This window comes from Mycteria americana, chromosome 2, assembly GCF_035582795.1.
Source record: "Mycteria americana isolate JAX WOST 10 ecotype Jacksonville Zoo and Gardens chromosome 2, USCA_MyAme_1.0, whole genome shotgun sequence".
Classification (NCBI taxonomy): Eukaryota; Metazoa; Chordata; class Aves; order Ciconiiformes; family Ciconiidae; genus Mycteria; species Mycteria americana.
This window is the reverse complement of record NC_134366.1, coordinates 12,669,870-12,692,461: the sequence shown is the minus strand read 5'-3', so window position 1 is coordinate 12,692,461 and position 22,592 is coordinate 12,669,870. Positions and strand designations below refer to the sequence as shown.

General features: G+C 43.8%; 1 protein-coding gene across 2 annotated transcripts in view; it reads left to right on the top strand.

Annotated features, from left to right (window-relative positions):
• Positions 1-22,592, top strand: part of ADARB2 (adenosine deaminase RNA specific B2 (inactive)) — a 325,628-nt gene that overhangs the window by 277,914 nt on the left and 25,122 nt on the right. For both annotated transcript variants that reach the window (XM_075492432.1, XM_075492431.1), the window contains exons 6-7: positions 5,743-5,894; positions 22,062-22,230. In XM_075492432.1, the coding sequence (XP_075348547.1) occupies positions 5,743-5,894; positions 22,062-22,230 (321 nt within the window). The remainder of the gene's footprint in view (positions 1-5,742; positions 5,895-22,061; positions 22,231-22,592) is intronic.

The window sequence follows — 22,592 nt, the reverse complement described above, 5'->3', positions numbered from 1 at the left end:
GCCGGACCCAGCAGAACATATGTCAACAATACAATGGAGCTGGCATCTTTACCAAGGTGAAGAAGATGAAAGACAACAGGCACACACTGAAACAAGAGAAGCTCAGTCTGAATATTAGGACAAACTTCCCCCACGGGAATACGCAAGCAGTGGAACAGGTCACCCAGCAGGGCTGTACACTCTCCCTCCTCTCTTGAAGGTTTTCAAAACCTGAATGGATAATACCCTGAGCAACCTGGCAAACAGCTCTGAGCAAGAGGCTGGGCTAGAGACCTGAGGTCCTTTCCAGCCTGAATTATCCTATGATCCTGTGAAAACCGAGCAGAAGTGAAGCTGAGGTGGCATTTATTACATGAAAGGAACCAAGGAATGAAGCAAGGAAAGAAAACAAACAAAACCCCCCTTATCTATAAATCATTCTTCTGCCCTCCATTCTTGCTTGCACTTTCATGTAATTTTATATGAAGGCCATTAACTTCAGTGCAAAAACTCCCTTTGACTTCAGAAGATTTTTCATCAGGTCACAAGCACAAGGATTAACCTGAGCAGGATTGTGTGTTCTTGTAAGCACCTATGATACAGTTGCACCGAAGCAACAGTAATAGGAATAATGGTTATTTTCACTTCAGGCTGGGGTTGAAGGCAAGAGAGTATATTGAGTAGATGAGCTTGGCTAACAAAGGGGGACAAGAGCCTTGAAGGATTTAATCAAAAACAATATTCTCTCTATTTCAATCTGAATTGCTTTCAAGTTTACATCAAATTATTATGTTTTCAGCAGTGTAGCAGCCCTAGTACTTGCTTTGTGCTACGGTCTCTTGGGAAACAAGTGCTACCACTGTATCTTAAACTATTGTATTGATCCACCTCCCTAACATGCTCAGTCATATTATTATTTTATTTGGATCAATATTAACAGTCTTTCATTAAGAGAATCCTCAGTGCAGCACAAGCTCTGTTCGCAATAACTTCAAATCACGCTCTGTTCAGCCAAGAGCAGACACCACTGCTTCCCTGACCAGCACACACGATAAAAATCTCAACCAAAATTGTCAAGGCTAAGCACCTTTGAAAGAGAGAGCTGGAGATATTGTCAAATCAGATTTTGCTTCCTTAAAGTCCATAGGGAAGCAAAACTGTGTGTTATAATATATTCTTCAATTCTAGTATTTATTGCTATACTCAGTTTTATGCCATCATCGGGAGCTTTGTCACATGGCAAGAAAATGGGGGTGCTCAAAAAGAAATGAAAAATGCATTTGCTGCACATCGCAGTCACATTTACCCCTTTTTCTCTAGAAAAAGAGAGACAACTCCCACTGGCAGAGAAATCACATAGCGTTACCACATAGCTAAAAGGACACATTTTTTTAGGACAAACATGTTAACTCAGCTCCACTGGGACTCCCTGCACACCAGCTCTTCAGGCTTGGGGGAAACACAAACATGGCTTCTACGTTGTTATGCATTTGCATTAGCCTAGGCCAAATTCTCTCCCAGGTCAGGAATCTGTTGTACAAAGTTGTATATGAACTGAGACCAAAAAGGTGGTTCCCTAACCCAAAAAAAGTATGAAAGCATAGTTCTTGCCTCGAAGAGCTTAAATTTTCCATCCCTGCCTATGGAACAGGCAAGTTTGTGCTGTGGAGAGTATTCCCTATTTTCCACATATCCTCCTCTCACCAAGTCTACCTGCTCAACTTGATCTCCTCAGCTGGATTTCAAACTTCAGGAACTTCCAGCGCAATAATTATTTTTCTAGATGATGCTGTCCTTGAAAAGAAACCACTTTTCTAGAATTTACAAATACTGTCATTGATGTCAGTGAAAGCAAAACACATACTCGCCTGAGTGTAGCATGAAGGCTTCAAAGAGCAGGGACAAGCAGACTGGAGAAAGCAAGGGCCAAGATAGAGAATTAATAGCCAGGAGAGATGGATGCATTGAGTTGAATTTAATTCTTGACACCTTACTTGAGACGTCTAAAATTTGGTCAGTTGAGTGTGAACTAGATCCCTAAGGTTCCTTTTATCACCAGTGGAGAGAGATGGGCATCTCTGGAGTGGGGCTCAGCAGACCTATTCAAGTATGTGTTGTGGGTGAGATGAATTGCCATGTACTGGGGCAAATTTTTTCCATTTTTATAAAGAGAGCATAGAGTGACTGCTTCAGATATTTAAACTGTAAAACGATCCCATCCACAAGCCAAAGTTGCAGCAATATGTAAATTACTTTTTTTTTCCTTCTCTTCATCTTGCTGAATGTTAGAGGTATGACTTTCCTGACTTTTCTTGGGAAAGAGAGTTCCAGAATGGGAACTTTATCCTCTCTAAGAAGCAAGAGTGACAAGTACTTCAAAGGAAACTTTCTTTCAACAAGTCATTGTCTAGATCTTGAGTTAAATAAAAGCTAAAAGCACAACTAAAACCTGACAGCTTCTAACCAGTCTGATTAAAACCCTTAGCCCTCCCAGATTTCATTTTTATGACAACGATAATCCTCCAGTTCTCAAGACTTTCACGAAAAAGATGAAAAGTAAGACGTAAATTTTCTGATGTACTAAAGAAGGACAAGAAAGACCTTTTGAGAAGCTTTTTCTAAAAATCACCATCAAAAAGTACACAAATACCATAGTCTGATTCTCTTGCAATGATGGCAGTAAAATTCACATTGATTTCAGTGGGATTATTTATACCAACTGTCCAATAGGGAAGAAAAGAAAATCCAACTTTTCTTTTTTAAAGAAAAATAAAACTAATAGCCTATTCTTAAAATAAATCAGCACCATAGCAGTCTTGCTGCTGTAGTGGCCCTGCAGGTGCAAGAAGGATAATTTTACCAGAACCTAAGTTCTTCCAGCAAGTCAGATGCAAACCACTGTTTATTTGATACATGAAAAGCAAGGAATAGTCTTCATCCAACCCAGTTTTTTCTCCAGGAAAATCAGCTGCTTATTATACACCTACTATTTCTTACTTTTGTCCTACTAGCCTCTCAATGGACACAGCTCCTTCCCTTTTAAGCCTGCTGTTAGTTTCTCTAGGATGCCGTGCTGTAGCGTATAGTACTAGAAACTTCCCGTACGTAAGTTTACATGCTAAAAACAGCTCCTCTGCTTCTCTTTTAGAGAATAAGGCCTTGTTTCAGCAAAATGCTTCGCATATATTAAACCATAAGTACATGCTTAAATCTTCTTGAAGTCAGCTCAAAACATATGTATGTGTTATGCTAAATAATGAACTTAAGCACAAGATTAGAATTTAGCATATTCTTAAATGTTCCTCTTCAATCAGCCTCAAATCCTAATTCTCCCACAGAAGTTCATAACAGGCAAAGGTTCAGGGACAAATTCTGCTTTTTTAGCCACTGCCAGCATGTGGAAATGACTATAATAATGAATGACATTTGTGGGCTCACTGTGGGCTTCTCTCTTCATTGCTTTGTATGGGTGTGTATGGCTGTGCGAAGTGGCGTTGCAAAGAACTGCTACTGCAAACTCATTCTCCCTGCCACAGCTCAAAATGACTGTCCCAGAGGGAAGGCAGAAGTGTACAGGTGCTGGGGGAGAAGTGACTTTGCAGAAGTGCATCTCATGCTCCACTGGGCCCAGTTTTACAAGGTCCCTGGGTCCCCCCGAGGTCTGAAATCCCCCAAGCCTCCCACACACAAGACTCTCTGCAAAGCCACCATAGATGATATTGCATCCCAAACTCTTTCATAACAATACTTACAGAGTTTTGTTATTAAACCTATTCAGCCACTGTGGAGGGATGAATCTCATGTTTGAGTTCAGTCCAGAAAACCATCCCAAAGGCAGGTCAGGACCATATGCGATACAGAGGATCTCAGCCTCCTGGAGGAAGAGTCAAGCTGCCTTGCCCTCCAGCCCTGCCATCTATTTTTAGAGCAGATGTCTATCACCCAACCCATCAGCCACACTGGTCGCAGACCCTTCTTGGGAAGAGAGCAAGGTTAATCCCTGAAAAAAAATAACCACTAAAACCAGGATGGGTGCTGGTTACTGTGAACTCCTGAAATCCAGCCCAAAGAACGACTGCACCAACCCTACATAGCAACTGTTTCTAAGTACTGAAAGCTGCCCCCCGCTCGGGTGAGGTTTAACATAATAATAGCAGGCATTAGGACTGCACAGCTTTATATTCTCCCAGCTGATTTTGCAGTGAATTATTTAAAACTAACTGCAATTGCTCTAAAGTCCAAGCAGCAGGACTTACAGGTATTTTATTATTTCAGAGGCTTGTATCAGGGCGATAATATAATTAGTGCAGTTGGGAAATTCCACCACAGCCAGCAGAAAATGAGGGAGCTGCATGTGGCAGCCCCGGCTCGGCAGCCGGTGTGGCTCCCTGTCCCTGACAGGCGAGCTAATGTGCCCGTAAATTCCTCCTGACAGCAAACGCATCCTGGCATCAAAAAATGACAAAACACCCAAACCATGGAAGAGTGACAGCCAAACAGCTTCAATAGCACAGAGGCTGCACCGGGAGAAAACAGGCAGAGGCGGCTTGGATTAAAGCCAAGGACTTGCTCCGAGGCTGCGTAGAAAGCACCCCTGTTTACACTAACAGGAGGCAGAGAAACCAGCAGAAATCGCCTTGGTTAATGAGCTGTCCTATAGTGAATTAAACGGGTAGGATTCTGGCTTATTAAGAGACTCCTAGGAAAATCATTACCTGCAGGTGCCGTTCTGCTCAGAGATATTCCTGCAAAAAGACCCTTGAGTTTTTGAGGGAAGGACCAGGGCATCAGAGGGAAAGGAGTCTCATCATAATTTCACTAATCACATTTTACCTTCAAAATTATAATCACGGCCATCACCCAAATGTACGTATTAGAGGCAGCTGTCTGTCAGAGAAATCACCCATGTCTTCCCAAATGTAAATCATCTGAGGAACCACACAGCAGCATAGCCTTAATGTGAGCTGTTGCTGCAAACTGCAGGACTGGGAGGGTTTGGCCTCCCGGGCAGCTGTTGCTAATGGAATATGTGCGCTGTGTCCCCATCTAGCTGCTGAACCACTGCGAAGATAAAAGCTTCATCTTAATAAGTATCTTTTTCAGCTCAGCTGAGAAAAGCCTGCACAAGTTTTGTCCTCGCTTTTCAGGACGGCTTCTGATTTCCAAAAATGCCAAGTGACCAAGAAGACATTGCTGGCTTAGATGGAGCACTCGTAGGTGGCTCTGGTTGAATGGGGAAGAAAAGCAACACCTGGGGAGCAGGGAGGGCTGGCAGGGGTCCTAAAATCTGGGTGCTTCATTAGAGGCCCTTTTCAGTGGAGCATATAAACACACATCTCGGTTCCAGTGACGTTAATGGGATTTGAACACGTGCCTAAGCACTGCGATGAGTAGAGCTGCTTTGCTCACATAAGAGCCTAAGAGAACTTTTCCTTTCTTCATGCACCAGAACCTCTTTAAAATCAATGTGTTTATGCATCTGTGCATGTGAGGAAGGAGAGTTACCCTTCAAAAATCCACACGTTTTATCATTAGACTATATTCTAGGTAAGCAAGCCAAAAGCACTGTGACAGTTTTGACCCTCTTCACGCATTTCTTCACTTAGAGAAGCTTATTGTTTTTCTCTTATTGTCACTAGGCGAAATATATGATGCCAGGTGCTAATAAAAACAAACAAACAGAGGGAGAAAAACAGAGAGAGAGCAGAAATGTTTCTGATTTGGCATGTAACAAATGACCTGGAACCTCTTTTGTGATCATAGCAAACGGCGAGAAGACTGGGAGCGATCAATCTTCGTGCGATTAAAAGAGGGAGGCTACAGGCTGCGGGAGAACATCCTGTTCCATCTGTACGTGAGCACTTCACCCTGCGGAGACGCGCGCCTCAACTCGCCCTACGAAATCACAACCGACTGTAAGAAAAAAAGTCTTCCCTCTCATTTTTCCTATTTGCGTGGGGGGGTTTTTTGCTTTTTTTTTTAAGATCAGTTCTTCTTTCTTTGTTTGTTTGCAGAAAATGTTTTTCACTCGAGAGCAGAAACACCGCGGGCTCTTGGCATGTGTGTGTCTGTGCAAGTGGTGCTTGGTCCCGCACACTGGGGCAAGGTGTGCAGGGGAAATCAGAGCTAGGCAAGGCAGTGGGAGACTGCTCTGCGTGCCTGAGGCTCAGTGGCTCTGCTAGGGAATACCTCTAGGGAATTGACCCTAACAGTCAATAAATGCCTTGGGAAGGGTCCTCACGATCTAAGAGATACTTGGAGCCACAGCCATGGGCTGGACCAGAGGATCAGGTCTCCAGCTGGGGATGCATGGACTTTTCTCAAGGTTTAGGCGGTACATATGGGTTGAAGGGCTGCATTTACACCAAACCTGAGCTGTCCAGGCTGCAGCAGCTGGAGTCTGAGGTAGAGCTATGATATGATATGATATGATATGATGTGATATGATATGATATGGCACATCTGTAGTGTTGGTTGAAGGTCAGACTCTCTCCAAATACCACCTGCCCTTGCAGCAAATAACGTCAGAACCCTTCTGGAAAGGATCCTTGCCAGGCCATCCTGCCTATGTCAGATCAGCCACGTGGCCACTGCATGGCAGATGGACTAGATGAAGTCCACCACGCCAGCCTTGGAGTCCCTGGGCCCATACCTATGGCATTTAAGTAGAAACATGGTTTTCCAGGGATTTCTCCTCTAGAGGTGATCCTGCAAGTGAGGTAAACAAATCAGGTCTTGAGCCAGTGTGGGTGCCACTGAGACACCTGCAGAGCTCGTTGTCCATGAAGAGACATCCCGTCTCTATCACATGAGCCAGTACTCTCATCTCGTCACCCCTCCAAACATGCATGGCCCCGTCATTGCCCTGCCATTGCAGAGGCACATCCTTGTTGTGTACCCACTGTACCAGCTTTGCCCCTGCCTGGCTACAGGGAACGCACCCAACAAGGGACAGGAGACTCGAGAGGTCTGTGGCTTATTATCACACGTGTCTGTCACTCCATGATCCAATGCACGATGCGCAAGGTGCACTCTTATCTCTGCCCTTGGGTATTGCTTCTCATACATGCATTTTACAGTGCTGTAATACCCCTAGAGCTGGCTGCTAAACGTACGTATAATGAGAAATAGTCCTTGCCCCGACTACCTTGAATGTGAAGCAGGCAAGACAGAAGAATGGATAGAGGAGGAAGCATAGGCACAGGAATGTAAAATTAATCATCCAAGGTCACACAACGACCTAACTTCCTCACAGGCAAATCCATCAGACAGTAGTTTCACTCCTGGTTCTTATTTATACAAGTTATTTATTAACGATTAGGTATTATTCTCCCCAGACTAGAATCTTTTTGTCATGTGTGAAACAGCAGCTTGCTGGGGCGAGAAAGCAGAATGCACCTATTCAGGAAAGAAATACACTTCTGTACCTGACATAATTTCTACATTCTGTCAGTAGGGTTTATAAAATGAAGAAAAGCAAGTAAAAGTTTAAAAGGCAAACAGTAAATTAAAAAATTCCTGATGAGGTAACAAAATGAGGACACATAGCATCATCTTAAAAACAAAATTAAAAATAAAAAAGGAAGTGCCTATGAATATCAAAAATGAATAGTGATTTTGGACTCCCGCTTTATGTGTATATCAAGAGATATCTAAAAAGGCTTTATATTTGGTTAAAGGCCCTCATGTTTTCCAGAAGGCAGCCTTCCCAAGGCACCCCTTATATGACAGCAGAATTGGAAGCACCAAAATCTGTAATTATTTTTAAAATGTGGTCTGTTCTCGAGAACAACCAAAGATTATCCAGGATGGATTCTGCTCTTTCATGCCCGAGGAAGCGGGTGCTTTGGGCAGCTGACGGCCAGCACTGCCTATTGATATGCAGCTGAACCCAGCCCTGGAGGTGAACCGTACTTGACTCATGGATTGCTTCAAAAAACACATAAATCTGCCAGCTAATGAGAGAATGCTTCTTTAGATAAAAGTACATACAGGAAGCTGTGTTTCAAAATACGTAGTCACGCAACACCTGACACTCATCCAGTAAACTTGTAGGTGGTCACAAAAATACTTTTCATGTCGGTTATTACACCAATTATTGTCCCAGTGCAGAAGCTGAGGCAGAAGGGGCTGTGTGGCTCACCCAAGGTTACACAGTGATTCAGTAGCAGGACTTGAAGGAGCACTACATCTGGTTTGTATTTCACTTTTTTAAGCAGACCCCTCTACCTTTGTCCTGTGGTCTTAAAATAATTTAGCACTGTATAAAAAGCCATGTTGCCAAAAGCTGTCCTTCAGTGAGAGAAGCGTTTCCTTTTAGCTCACATTATCCCAGAGACATCTGGGAAGATAAGTATTTTATAATGTTTATCATTCAGATCTTCTCTTTTTTTTTTTTACTAAAGAAATAACCTTTCTTTCATCCAGTAATGACAAGAAACTCCAGATGAATGCTGTTTCATTTCTTAAACAACAAAGAAGCCTCTCCTAGAGCTAGCGCAAGCCATCAAACGTTACTGATTATTCTCTAAAGATGCATTAACATTTAAAAACAGTGTCTCACCATGTGGTTTCTGGTTTTGCGAAGGAATATGATAAGCCTTTATCGATACAGGGAGTGAGTAAAATCCACTTCTCAAATCTCCTTCCAAAAATTTCCTATTATCCACCGTGTCTTCCCAGCACCCTCAGGGAGGCCTCACATTTGCTTCTTATGAGCTTTGTTCTGGTAAGGGAGGAGATAAGCTAGCATGCACTTGAAACCCAGTTTACTTCTTACTGGATAGTGCAGGGTACCAAGTTAGCAGCATGTGTAAAAGTCTGACCTTACCATGGTTCATGTGGACAGCTGCAATGCAGAGGAGAGATCCAGGGAGCCCACACCCATGCCAGGTTCATGCAGGAAAGTAAGAGATTAAGGACAAAAAGAGAAAATCTCACATTGATTTGCAATGATGCCCTTCTTGGATCAGAGGTGAGCTGACTTGTTTGTTGATACATCCTTAGCCAGCTCTAAAAGAGAGGCAAAACCCAGCTGGACCAGGGCTGCTCTGAGTAAGGAGGGGTTTTCTAACTCTTTTTTGGTGCCTGTAGGTCAGGAGGCTGGAAGAGCTTACAGGGGGATTCAAGTGAAGTTGAAGGTTTGGGAGATGCTGGTACAATCCAAGACAGCAGGGGAGGAAGCTGAGGGGAGAGATGCGAGAGTGGGTGACAGCAGGAGAGGAGACCAGCCAGGGTTGGTGGTTTTGCAGCAACAGGAGGCTGGGAAATGTCAGAGGGGTTTCAGAGAGTTGTGAGAGTTTTTATGGGTTTGTCCTGGCTCCTTCTCTCCAGCTAGTCTCCTTCCCAAGACTATTTTTGTCATTTTCCAAGGTCACCCTCAAGGTTGTAGCACAGCTATATGGTGAAGAGCCAGCATGTTCCCGGTGTCCTCACCACTCTCTAATTGCTCCTTCACGCACTCAGCTTCTGCCCCTGCTTCAGTTCAGTGCTGTAGGTCAGGGAGCCTGGGACAACATCTCCTTTTCCTGTGCCTTCACCCTTTGTGTACATCCAAGCAAGGTATGCCTGGATTTCTGACTTCTCCTGAGGGCAATATCACAGCACCAAGTTAACATGGATTTCCTGGACGTTTCAAGGGGGCTGATGTTTTCCATCACAGCACATACGCTCCAGCTCATGAGGTGGAGCTGCAGCCATGGGGACAGCTAGCCTTGTAATATTTGTTGCATATTTTACACCTTCTCTTGAATCTAGGGCAAACCACAGAATAATCAAGCCCTTAATTTGCTAAAGTGCCTTCCTAGCTAATTTAGGGCTTCTTGACTCATTGCTTTTTTTTTTTTAAGAGCCTCTTGAAAAGCAAAATGAATTGCTTAAAAAAATTAGCTAATAAATCCTCCACTTCCCTGCTCCTCCTTCCCTGGCAGGATTTTACCTCATTGTCCATCTTTCTTCTAGAGATGCACTCTCTCTTTTTCACTACATGGATTGCCAAAGAGGCAAACAGAATTTGCCCCAGGGCTTGTCTCCGTTCTTCTCCCCTGGGCTGCTTTTCTGTCTCTCACTAACATGCTGTATTGCCTTGTACCATTGACTCCTTGATAGCCCAGCTCCTGTTTTATCCCACGCTCCCGTTAGGTCTGAAACACACCATTGCGTCTGCTCCACATGGGGTCTTCCTCCTGCTTGTCTATTAACCTACAGCTGTGCTGAAGCTCTCATGCACACACATTTGCCAGAGCTCTCATCTAAACAGGATCCACTTGCAACCATGTGAGCTGAATCATTGCCTTGGTAGGTGATGCAATGGGGAGAAGATGTGCACTGCAGTTTTCAAAGAGGTTGGGGAACTGAAGAGTACCCGGAAAGACAAGTCTGCACTCTCTACTTCAAGTGTGCTTTCACTGTGCAAACCTGTGCTTTCACTGCCTGTTGACTCTGACTGCTGGATTTTACATCCCATTCTCAGATAAAATGTTCTGTGTTAACCCCCTGAAAACTCTGTGTTCAGATGGGGCTGACCCAGATTGGATCAGTATATGATTCCCAGATCAGAGTCCCTGAAAGTCATATCCTGAGCAGAATGGCTGGAGAGGGCCAGGTTCAAACAGAAGCCATCTAAGGAGCCTGTCCATCAACAAAAGATGGACACAAATGATCCGCTGTGACTGTCAGGAGACTTTCAGCCCCAGAGCCCTGCATTCAGGGTCCTGCAGGCAGGTATCAGAATGCAAATACAATGCGGTTGCTTATGGCACCAGCTGGGCTAAAATCCCTCCCAAAAGCATTGGGTTTGGTGAATGTCATTGGACATGCAAGGGGAAGAAATCTGTGCCTTCCTTCTGCCAATCCCATGTCTTGTTTAAATGGACAAATTCTGTTGTTGTGAGTAGATGATAAGGGGGGGAAAGCATTTCAAGAACCATCTATATAACTCGGTGATCTGAAAAGAAATTAGACATCTGTAACTACAAGAAAATGCAGGTCCTAACAGATCGATATACTGCCCCTGTTACAAAAACCAAGGGTAACCATAGGTCATCCCCTGGGCTTGGACACTGTTATTTGTTTCCATTGTACAAGTGCTCCCAGGTATCGTATCGCTCCGTTGTGACTGCTGGCCTGCTGCATCTTGGGAGACCATATTGGAAATTCGTAGCTACTCAGTGCATGGAGCAGCTTCCTCCTAGGTTGTAAAGTTGATTTTATGCTGATGAATGGCCCGTCTGTGGAACTGGGATGAAGGTGCATTATTTTCCTATTTTTCATATGACTGAGCAGAACAATACCTTGGGGGACCTCAGAACAAAATTATCATAGAGAACCACAGCCAGAAGTAACACGAAAGAAAAAAATGCACACAGCACTGTAGGCTGTAATGCTGAACACTGCCTTGGGAGAAATAATGCTAGCACTTGATGAATTATTGTGGTCAGCCTAGATTGCTTTGTCATGTAAAGGATGCTGCAGAAATTGCAGACACAGCATGAGCCTGTTGGATTACTTCAGGGGCTAGGGAACTGGTTATTAAAGAAGGTGAGGAGAAATTGTCCCTTTGCTTCGTTAAGACTAGACTGGGATGGATCCAAAAGGTTTGGGTTCAGGGTGTGAGCACAGCACCCTTTGCCAGCCTCCTTCGAGATCAAGCCCTGTTGAACCGATGGCCCCTTCCTGCTTGTGCCACTGGCACAGCCTCAATTTACCCAAGTAAATAAAGAGGAAATGCAAAGACTTTCTACAGTTAACTAGAAGCTGGTCTGTCAAGGAGCTTACGTCCCTGCTTGGGTCTGTTAGCAGTCACTGGTTTTATAAGTAATTGCCCTCTTTTCTAACTCAATTCTCCCGGGCTGCTGAAATGCTGTTTCAGAGTGCGGCTGCTTTCACTCAAGTTAACTTGGTAGGGAAAGCGTGGTCAGAGGGCTGTCCCCTCTGGTTAGTGCTCTCCATCACTTACACACATCACCCGTGGCCGGGAGCAGAAGCGAAGTGTGCTCCTGGCTGGGATGGGCAAGGACGACAGCAGAGCCCAGCCCAGGCGTAGTGGTCCTCCGTCCCGCCGAGCACTGCAGGTCTGAGCGGTGGCCTGATTTAGCGCAGGGCTTCCCAGGTGTGGAGGTGGTGCTGCCTGTAGCCAGTTCAGAGAGTTCTCCCCAACAGCCTACGTAAGTCCATGTGGGGGAGCCGCCTTCTTCTGGGGAAGGTGGGCAAAGGGATTTCAGGAGAAGGAAGTGTGGCTGAGAGGGATCAGTGGGACCCTGGGACAGGACGGCCATGGTGAGGATGGGAAAGTTTGGTGGGGGAGGGGGTCTGTGATGTTCAGCTTTGATGGGGGGAATGGGCAAAAGACAGCAACGTAAGGCCTGTGAGGGGTGGGGGACTCTGGAAAGCTTTGGGATGAGTGGAGCTCCTCTCCTTCTTCCAATGCACAGCACCCACACAGGACCTGCAGGCACTGGTTTGACCCAGCTCCAGAGCTGCAAGAAGCTTTTCCTCCCCCAGCATCTCCTACTCACTCTCTGCTCCTCCAAGGCTGCAGGGGAGGGAGAGAACGGAGGAGAGAGGAGAGAAAAAGTTCATGTCGGAGGGATCAGAAGGAGCAGAGGCCCAAGGCCCAGGGCCTTTGCTGTGAACCCTGCAGCCCTTCTGATGCCGCCTGAGGGAAAAGCTGCAGAAGCAGCAGCTGTTGCATCTCCATGTTCAGATAGACCCATTGCTCAGACAGAACAGCAGTGCCAGAGGGTCTGCAAATACGTGGTCCAGGCGTTCTAGCTGCTGGAAATCCCATCGCTTTTGGTAATCCAAAGGAGAGGTCTGATGCCCTACACAGCCTGCCATGCTAAACCTTTTGCCAGTCCCTAGGGTCAGCTCTAGCCCCTAAACCTGACAGAGAAACTAGTGATGTCCAGGCTTAGAAAGAGTGTGGTGGGATTGTGAAAGCATTCATGGTTTTATTGTTGGTATTATCATGCTTGACCCCAGAATGCACCTCTGGAAGAGGCTCTTGTTTTGCTACATTAAAAGTCCTAAAGCTTTCAGTGCCATTTAATCAACCTGTGAAAGTTTGCTATTGCTTCGTATTTTGTTATTAATCTCCGCCAGGCTGGGTAGTTAGGTTTTTAGTGGAGTTTTGCTAAAGCTGACTAGTGAATAACTACTTCACTTCATGGACAGCTTTCAGGTTTCAAAGTACTGACTGGCTGGAAAGAAATCAAAACCTGTCAGGGAAATTTTTGAAATAAAATAATTGTGTGAAAGTGGGATCTCATCCTGTATTTTTCATGTCTCCTGGTCAGCAGCACACTAACAAGGGGTAGAAAAAACTGTACTTCATTTCCTTCCATGCCTAGTTCAGGGGGAGCTTTTTCATTCAAGGCCACTTAGACTCAAAGAAGAACTTGAATCTGTATTTCCCAAGTCCTGGATCAGGGCTCCAGTGAATTCTCTATCACCTGAGCTAGACAGCTCCCTTTCTTCAGTCTCTGTTATAAAACTTTGTCAGAACTGATACATCATGAGAAAACTCTTTGGCTTTGATAATGCATTGAAAATGGCCCAATTCCCTCTCCTTGTGATATTCTTGGCTGCTTTTGCTTATTTGGGTTTTGTTGTTTCAGGGGGAGTTTTAAAGTAGAAAATAAGATTTTTTAGAAGGATGTGTCAGCGCAGTGTGTGTCTATCTGGGAAAAGCGAAAGAATATGCTGGAAACTATATATTGCTCAAAGCCAGCATTGGCCACAGCTTTGAAAAGCTTTCATGTAAAGCAAAATGTGTTTGTTAGGATTCAGGAAAACAGGTTTCCACAGCTATAATCAGATCCTAATTTTAACAGAATGCTTGAATCACCAAAGGGAATTGCACTGTATTTATTGATTCTGCTTTGTTATGGGTTTTGCTGCTTTGTAAAACACTGCATTTGGACGCAATGTTCAGATGTGATAAAAAGGCTACATTAATCAGCAAAAGGCCATGGCTGAGAAGCTTTCCGAATAGTAGTAGAAAAATTCACCAAGAAAATCTGTTTGTCCCCGAATTTGTCCAGCCCAAGGAATAATAATGTCTGAGGTTCTCCAAGGTCCCTTGAAGCAGGGACAAAGAGACCGCATGCTCCTGGACACAGCTGCCCCAGTTCCACCCCCAACATCCCACACCCTGCTAGAGATATGCACCTAATTACAGCACATATTTTGGGTGGAACAGATCCAAACATAGTTGGGAAAAATCCCTGTGGGCAAAAACTACACCCATTTGGATCTAATTTGGTCTAATTTACCCTTCCACTGAGTGGCAGTCACAGGTAAAGCTCATGAGTTGAGTTTTATAAAGCTTCTCAGGCAACTCCAGGTCCAGTTAAGATCTTTGTGGGACTTTTGAAAGTCCTTAGATTCCTGGGGAGTTTCTTAGAGTCTTATGAAGAGAGAAATCTGAAGACAGATGCATAAGAGTGGCAAACAATTTAATTCTAACCATGACTCTGCTGGTACTTCGCTAGCTAGCTTTGAGCAACTCACCTTACTCTGGTCATTTCTATTTCCATACCTGTAAAATGGCAATAAAAGGTATCCAGCTGTCACAACTTTGAGGAAGGGCAATTAATGCTCAGAGTAGGATATTAAAATTGAAAGTGCTATATATTCTAAGCACTATTATATCATTATTCAGAATAATTTAGTGATTGCAAACCATAGATTTTTAAGGCCAACAGGGACTATTTCTTGATGATCTAGATTGAATTTCTCCAGCCGGAGACCGTAGATCTTTACTCAGTAATTTCCATCTACAGCTCCAGAAGCTGAAGTTGAACTGGGGTATGTCTGGTGACACAGCAGGAACCACAGCCTCTCTGGGCTTATACCAATCACACCCCCTGTGATTGGTATAATATCAATATCTCAATATCTGTCAGTATTACTGACAGATTTCTGTTGCTTCTGTCTCATGGGGTTCATTTCCTGTTTCCATATTTTGCCGACTTCTTTCACAATATTTTTCTTAAATCACTCTTGAAGATTTCAATTTCCAAACAAGAACAGAAATCCCAAAGCCACATGAATAACAGCATGTTTTGTTGATAAAAGAAAGAGGGTTGTGATGAATAACACATTCCTTTTATGTTTGTGTAAACTTTTTGATTAAAACATGGCAGGTGAGAGAATTTTCACCAAATGGGCAATTTCAGTGATGTTGACAATTTTTCACACAAAGTATATTTAAAAGATAAAGCATAGCTTTAAGAGAAAACATTTTTCATTTAAAAAAATAGGAAAGAGATACAATGACGCATAGCTTAGGACATAGGTGAACAACTGGTCCCCACCAGCCTCCGACTAACGGGGCACCTCGCTCTCTGCCTGCAGTTTCCAGCCACCGCCCTGGCTTTGCTCAGCTGCTGACCTGGGCACCAGCAGCAGCTCCCCGCACTGCTGGAGACCTGCTAATGTGCTTCCGTGGCTGGTGACAAGGCTCCCGAAGGCTCCAGAGGCAGAAGTTTTCTCCGTGACACAGTTCACAGTGCCAGTGCAGCCCTTTGCCAGGTCTCTAGGCTTTGCTCTGCGGGGGGGCAGCTGCACTTCCAAAGCAATGGCGTTGCACACCTGATTTTAGATGAGAGGAGCAATTATTAATTAAAAATAATAATCTTGAAGTGTTTGAGTTGTACTTTCCTTGATTGCCACATGCACAGAATCTTAATTCCACTGATAAATCTTGTGCTTTTGGCTTCAACATACTAATGCACTTCTGCAGAGCAAGCTGGTGCCTGCAGCCTGGGTTTGTAGGTGGCATCAAGGATCTCCTCCATGCCTGACCCAGTACTGCTCATTCCTCTTTGCCTGTAACAGTTACTTATAACTCTCAGAGGAAACGGTGCATGACTTTATTGCCAACAAATTGTTTTAAAGATAATTTTAACTAGTTGCTCACATTTTGATCCCAGGGGTTCCTCAAAGACAGACATTAGAGAAAACTAGTTTGTAAGGTACATATTTTGGTCTATTTCTCAGATATATTTTTTTTTTCTGTCCCAAGGCGTTAAAGCTTGCCGAGACACCAGGGCTTACTTAGAAGTTAGCACAATGGCAAAATGGATTTCATGTGTTAGAGTGCCGTTCTCCACCCTAGCAGTTAGTTTCATAAAGGTATTCTAGCACCTGTCCCTAGGATAAGCATTCAACACATTTCATATTATTCTACAAGAATAATAAAAAGTCTTTGCAAAATGCTATGTCACCTGAACAGATGAAATTTTGCCCCTCAGTGACCATATTATGAAGGCATTTCGATGGAACAAAATGAAGAGTTTTCATTAAAACACTCGGTGATGAACTTTACTATGATGGAGTACCATTCTTAAACCCTTCCTACTGTTACTATCTCTAGCAACACAGCTCAAACCAAAGATCATAATTTAATTAATATGTACTTAAAACAGATAAGGACAAATAATGCAGTCATTTCCTTTCTGTTCTTTTGGATTCAAACTTCAAGTTTTTCTCATCACTGATTCTTCTTATGGATTAAACATATTGATGAACCATGAATGGGCAAATTGCCTTTGCTTTCACACCTTGTCTGTACATCACTTGAAACTATTGGCAGATGAGAAATTATGGAAGAAGTAGAAAAATTCAAAAATGTTATTTGAAGATTAATGATGAGGAGAAAGAATAATACTCTGAAGGTAACATCTTTTATCAGGTCATGGTATACCTGATTGCTGTCCAAAGCCAGGATTTCAGCCAGGAAAGATGCAGGGAGGAGGGAACAGGTAAAGAAGTTCAGTTTCAACTGTTAATTTCCATTCCACAAATTACAGGTGTCCCAGGTTTGTAACATTCTCAGATAAAGTTTGTATTCAATATTTATATTTGTATAAGGGTTTAATGATATGGTCCAAACCCCAGATCTGCACTGCATGGTTCTGGGAGTGAGCAGAAGAGCTCTCCTGGGACCACATTCAGATGCAATAGGCCTCCTGGCCTACATTCTTAAAGCATATATGGACTTTAAGGGATTCAACTTGTACTTTTAACCGGTGCAAGGCAGGTGCTTGTGTTCCCTCCCGGGAAGGATGCATCCCTGCACTCGCCGCAGAGGTAGCACCAAAGACCCTCAGACAACACCACTGCTTTTCCCTGCCTAGCCCTCGGTGTGATGAATCCTACCCTCAGAAGCCACAATTCAGCTTTGCACATTGTGAGGGAACCTATTCTTTTTTTTCTAAATCCAGTCGTCTTTCAGAATATCCCTAAAGTTTCTTGCTTTCAAAAGCTGGCCCACTGCATTTTAGCCTCACTAAAGCACAACGCAGCAGAGATTTACTTGACCAGCCACCCTACCCAGCAAAGGAGACATCCAAAGCATTCAGCATGCCATGATGCTCACTTCAACACTTCCAGAAATAGTACTATTGTACACTTATTCAGCATCTGCTTGAGGAAAGTGCATCTCTAATAACCATCAAAATACAAAGGCAGTCAGATGTTAACACTTCTCTTTCCACCCCTTTGTTTCAAACCACTCTAAGGAAGCTTTATAAACCATGTTGATGAATGGAGGGTCTAGCACTGAAAAAATGCAAGATAGGCTGTTTTATTTCTTCTTTCATGGGGAGAGAACAGCCTCCACTGAAGCAGGGAAAGAGAAAATGAACCTCTGAGGCAGTCATGCAAAATTTCAGACAGAGCCTTACTCGTGTGATTCTGTTTAATCACCGTCCATTTCCTCTCCACTCTTCAACTAAATAATAAATATGGAGGGGCTTTTTTCATTACCATTTGAGCCAGAACTGGTCCTGCGGAAAGTACGAAAATAAGGGGCGAGCCTTGAAATCAGTGGGATTCACTGATTTTAAATACAAGGCACCTGTGTAAATTTCTAATCCAATAATTAAGAATCCAGCGCCTTTTTATTTTAGGAACTCCGAGGAGTAATTTCCACTTCTGAGTGTAGCACACATCATAAATCCACTCCAAATGATTTTTAAATTTGTCCTTTCCAATTCCAGTTTGAATTGACATTTTGTTCTGGTTGAAGTGGCATCCTCAGACGCCTTCTCCCCTGCAATTAGTTGAGATTAAGCAGTTGGAGAACCAGCGCAGCAAAGATCAGAAATGCTCATAGTCACTGATGCTTTGATCATACTGAACAGCAGAACAGCAGTAGGCTGTAGTTTGCGACTTTAAGTTGCATAAATAAATATATTTCTGAAACTGCTTTAAAATGATCCGTAGCAGGCTGTGCCAGCAAGTGGACTGTATTTTTTACGCTGACAAGCAGCTTATGTGCTAGAGTCTGTCTGCAACTTCAGTGCAAAACACACAGAGCCTCATCTTCTTCTTTGTTAATATTTATATCTTCCTGCGCTACTTAATGACATGCTAAAAAAGAACTAAGTACATTCCAATTGCAGGTCTGGATTTATTTAATCATTGTCAATCTGAAAGTATTTAGAGCTTTGGGTTATTAGTATTTTATATAAACGCTACAGATCATCTTTTGGAGCATGTGTGCTGGCTATCCCAGTAATGTGAGCAGCCTGAGACAGGCAGTACGGCACAGGGTTTTAGTCACACCCTATCCGTTGAATTTAATAGCAGTTGAGCAGCTAAAACCCCTTATCAGTGCTGTGGAAGTGTATCCCAGGGTGAGCGTACACTGGCCACAGCTGCCTGAATCCTATCACCTAATGCCGTCTGCTTGGCTGCACCCTGGGTAGAATGCGCATTACGGGGAGCAAAGTTTGACATGTGGGCTGAGTTAACATGAGCATTTGGAAACTGAGATGGTCTGTGCACTTGCACACACTTCCTAAATGCTTTTAAAAACTTTATTATTCAGTTTCTGGTACTTGCAGGCCAGGGCTAAGATGCTACAATAACAACCAGACGTGGAGTACTTTGGCCTTTGTATTTCCTTTGGTCCTGAGGGAAACTGAGACGATCAAATAGACAAATAAAAAATTAAATAAGCAGACCCCCCAGTCTCACAGAAATGTTTCAGACCTCTTTCCCCTCAAATTGTTGGTCTATGCTTTAAATTCCCCAAGTGCTCAACAGTTGTTTGCAGGGCTGCTGCTTCTTCTTCTTCTTCCCCTGAACTGGCTCCCTCCTTATCTCTGTCAGCACATCGTGGGATGCTTTGCCCCTCACTAGGTAATATTTACATAGTGAAATCAAAGTCACATAAACGATGGGCTGCTCATCTTGTCATGCAGTCACTAAAATTCCCTAGCAGTTACATGTCCCTTTGCACGTATGCAAAATGGAGGCGTATCAACATGGTGAACTGCCTGAAAAAGAGAGTAATCCAGGAGACCAATGCACCTACAGGGGAAGGTCAGAGTGGGAGCTGAGAAAGTGAGAGGAATGTAGAGAGGTGGAAAATGGGGAGAGAAAGGCCTAGAAAGGGAAAGCATTCTTCAAAAAAAAGATGGAGAAAGAAACACTAGAAATTCATTTTGTCCTGGGGGATTTCCAGCAGGTAGACTCCTGTGGTAGATCTTTATTGAAAGGCTAGCATCTGGTTTTCATAAATAGTTTTTGAGCAGTATCTTTAAATGAATTTGCAGAAGAAGAAAGCATCATTATCTTCATTATACCTGCGGGAACGCTTCGGAAAAGAGAACTGATTTGCTTAAAGTCAAACTTTCTACCAGCCAAAACAGCAATAGTCTCTTGAATCACTCATCACTGCTTCCCTGGCAGAGGTCTACCTCTGCCGTGCCATCAGTTCTCAGCGTGTGCAGACTAAGGCAAAATGGTTTTGCTATATATTTCTTGTTGTTGCTCAGTGAGATGTGTTTGCTAAGCAGAAGTGATCACTTTCTCCTTTTGTCGTCCAAATTTCATGGTACTTTCCCCACAACTCTATTGTTTAATAATAAAAAATGCTGCTCACCACTGCTTGAAGTTTTTTAAAAAACAAGTTTCCCCGCAGAGTCCCAAGAGAAATATGGACCAGTTCCCAGATAGCTCATCCCATCCAAAGAGCATCCTCTGAACAATACTGCAGGAGGCATCCCAGGCAAGAGGGATGTACCTAGGATCAGCACACATGGCCATGAAAATATTTTCCTGACAGTGTTGGCACAGCCCAGCAATTTGAGAGGAGAGGGATCTGAGACATTTCTGAGAGTCTGGTGTTTTTACTTATTGAATTTTTTACTTGTATTCATTGGCTCTTCCCAGTTTCCCTCAGGACTGAAGTTTGAGAAGTCACAGTACTCCAAGTCTGGTGGTTACTGCAGTGTCTCAGTTTGTAAGGTGCTCTGTGACAACTGGGCACAAGTGCCCCCACGTGCCCCCCGGGACACCGCTGCGGATGGGCATGGCAGTGCAATCACCGCTCTCCCCCAAACTCGGTTCCCGAAGCAGCACAAACAAACCCTACAGTGTTTGCAAACATTTTGGATATGATGGAGCCTGGGTTTGGGTGGGACCGTGGCCAGTCAATCCAATTGATACCTGGTCCAGCCCACTGCTGGCACACACATCCTCATCTTAAGTTTTAAAAAAGCAGAAAGAACGAGAAGAGGCAATGATCAGTGGGGGCTCAGCTGCCTGTCTGCTGGCAGGTCACAGCTGACTCTGCTGTTCTACACGTGTTCGCTGCCTCTGCTAATCCCAACGGGCTGAAGCAATTTATTTTCCCATTCCCTTTTTGTAAACCGTCCATTGGCAGCAGCCAAAGTCCATCAATTGCTTCCACCAGAGCTCGCAGCACAGACAATGGTCATACAAAGCAAAGAAGGTAAAAAATGACAGAGGGAGACAGCGGGCGGCTAGGGAGCCTTCACGGAGCCTGCTGCTCACAGCCGGAGGTTCAATCAGCCCCACAACCTGTGAAACCCACGTGTTACTTGGTGGCAGGAACCCGGGCAGACCCATAGCCCGCTGAGGAGCATCACCTTCACAAGCAGAAGCCTTCTGGTCCAGCTGAGGGGCAGGCCATGGAAAAATACACTGGAGAGTTGGAAATACAGTCAAAAGCCATCTGTAGAAGCAGCACTTCTTTTCCTTGAAAGCAAATGCTATATGTACCCTCTTTCGTTATTTTCCTTTGGGCTAAAGGGCAATTGTGAAAGGTCTGCTTCACGGAGAAGGTGTCCTCCAGTGAAACCCTCTGAGAGTAAGACAGTGAGCAGACCCAGAGGATTCCCTTGCTCCTACATTGCTGTTCTTTTACAACCAAAATATCCAGTGGTAAAGTAGCAGTATAAAGAGGGTAAGATTTTGATAATGAACTTCAGGTTTTCCTTTTTCATAAAAATGAAGTCCTTTAGAAATGTCATTATCATCTCCTGCACTTACTGCATATCTGCAGGTCTCAGTGAAGTTCACTGCAGCACAGGACAAGTGCGTTAGCTGCTTGCCCTGTGCCAACCCCCAAGGCAGCTGCCTTGCACTCAAATATATCATGTCACTGAAGTGATGGATGGCAATTGCGTAAAAGATATCGGTATGACACAAAGCGGTAGCGTACCTCACTTAGGGAGATTATAGAGGGAATTTAAGCAATGAATAACTACCAAGTTTTGATTTGCTTTTCATCCAGAGTTTAAAACTTGAGCTTTTGAGAATTTTCAGTGAAATTTTTTGCTAACAAACTAGAACCTCAGTTTTGAAATTATTCAGAAAATGCCACTGAATATCACACTAGGCTATTGGACTGGATTGGGTTAGGCAGGTGAGTCTTTGATCACACTCATTGAATGAAGGTTTTCCAAATATTCCCCTGACACAGCTCAATCCTATAAGCATGGAGTAAAACCGAGATATTGTACTGCTGCTTTAAAAAACAGAGCACCTCTGTTCTTCTTAAATATGGAAGGGAATGGGAACGGCAACATGAGCTCAGCATGTACTGTGTGAAAGTTTTGATTGATGTGAAAAGAGAACCATGCTAGGGAGCACATACTTTCTCCATTGTGCTGCTTTCTTGGGCTGTAATCTCATCTAATTTTGCATCTAATTTAAAGGACCTCCACAGGTGGTTCTGCAAAGGCAAGCTATAGCATCAACGCAGCCTCTCAGTTTCTTTCTAAAAACATTTAATTATTGCCTCTTGTGTTTATTTTGCCCAGTGAACAGCAGCAAGCACATAGTGAGAAAATACCGTGGGCATCTCCGAACAAAGATTGAGTCTGGAGAAGGAACCATACCCGTCCGGTGTCATAACGCAGCTCAGACGTGGGACGGCGTGTTGCTGGGAGAGCAGCTCATCACCATGTCCTGTACAGACAAAATCGCCAGGTATCGTAGCACCTGATGTATATACATCGCAAAACTCTTTGCATGTGGACATGAAGTTTGATGCCACAGAGGACTATGGCTCCTGGTGGGGAGTAACTAGCAGGTGCTGACAAACCCTGCGGAAACAAAGACCTCCTTTGTATGCAAAAACAGACGGTATGAATAGGACAGAATGTAAATAGGACATTTTCCCAAATACTCCATGGGTCGTTAGTTGCTTTTTACAGTGTGACAAAAATATAAACTGTCTTTGCAGCATTTTTGCCAATAGAATTTCAGTGTGCAAATAAAATACATCCACTCTGCTCTTATTGGATCATTTACCCCAAAACTTGCAAACCAACCATCATGCAGATAAACTT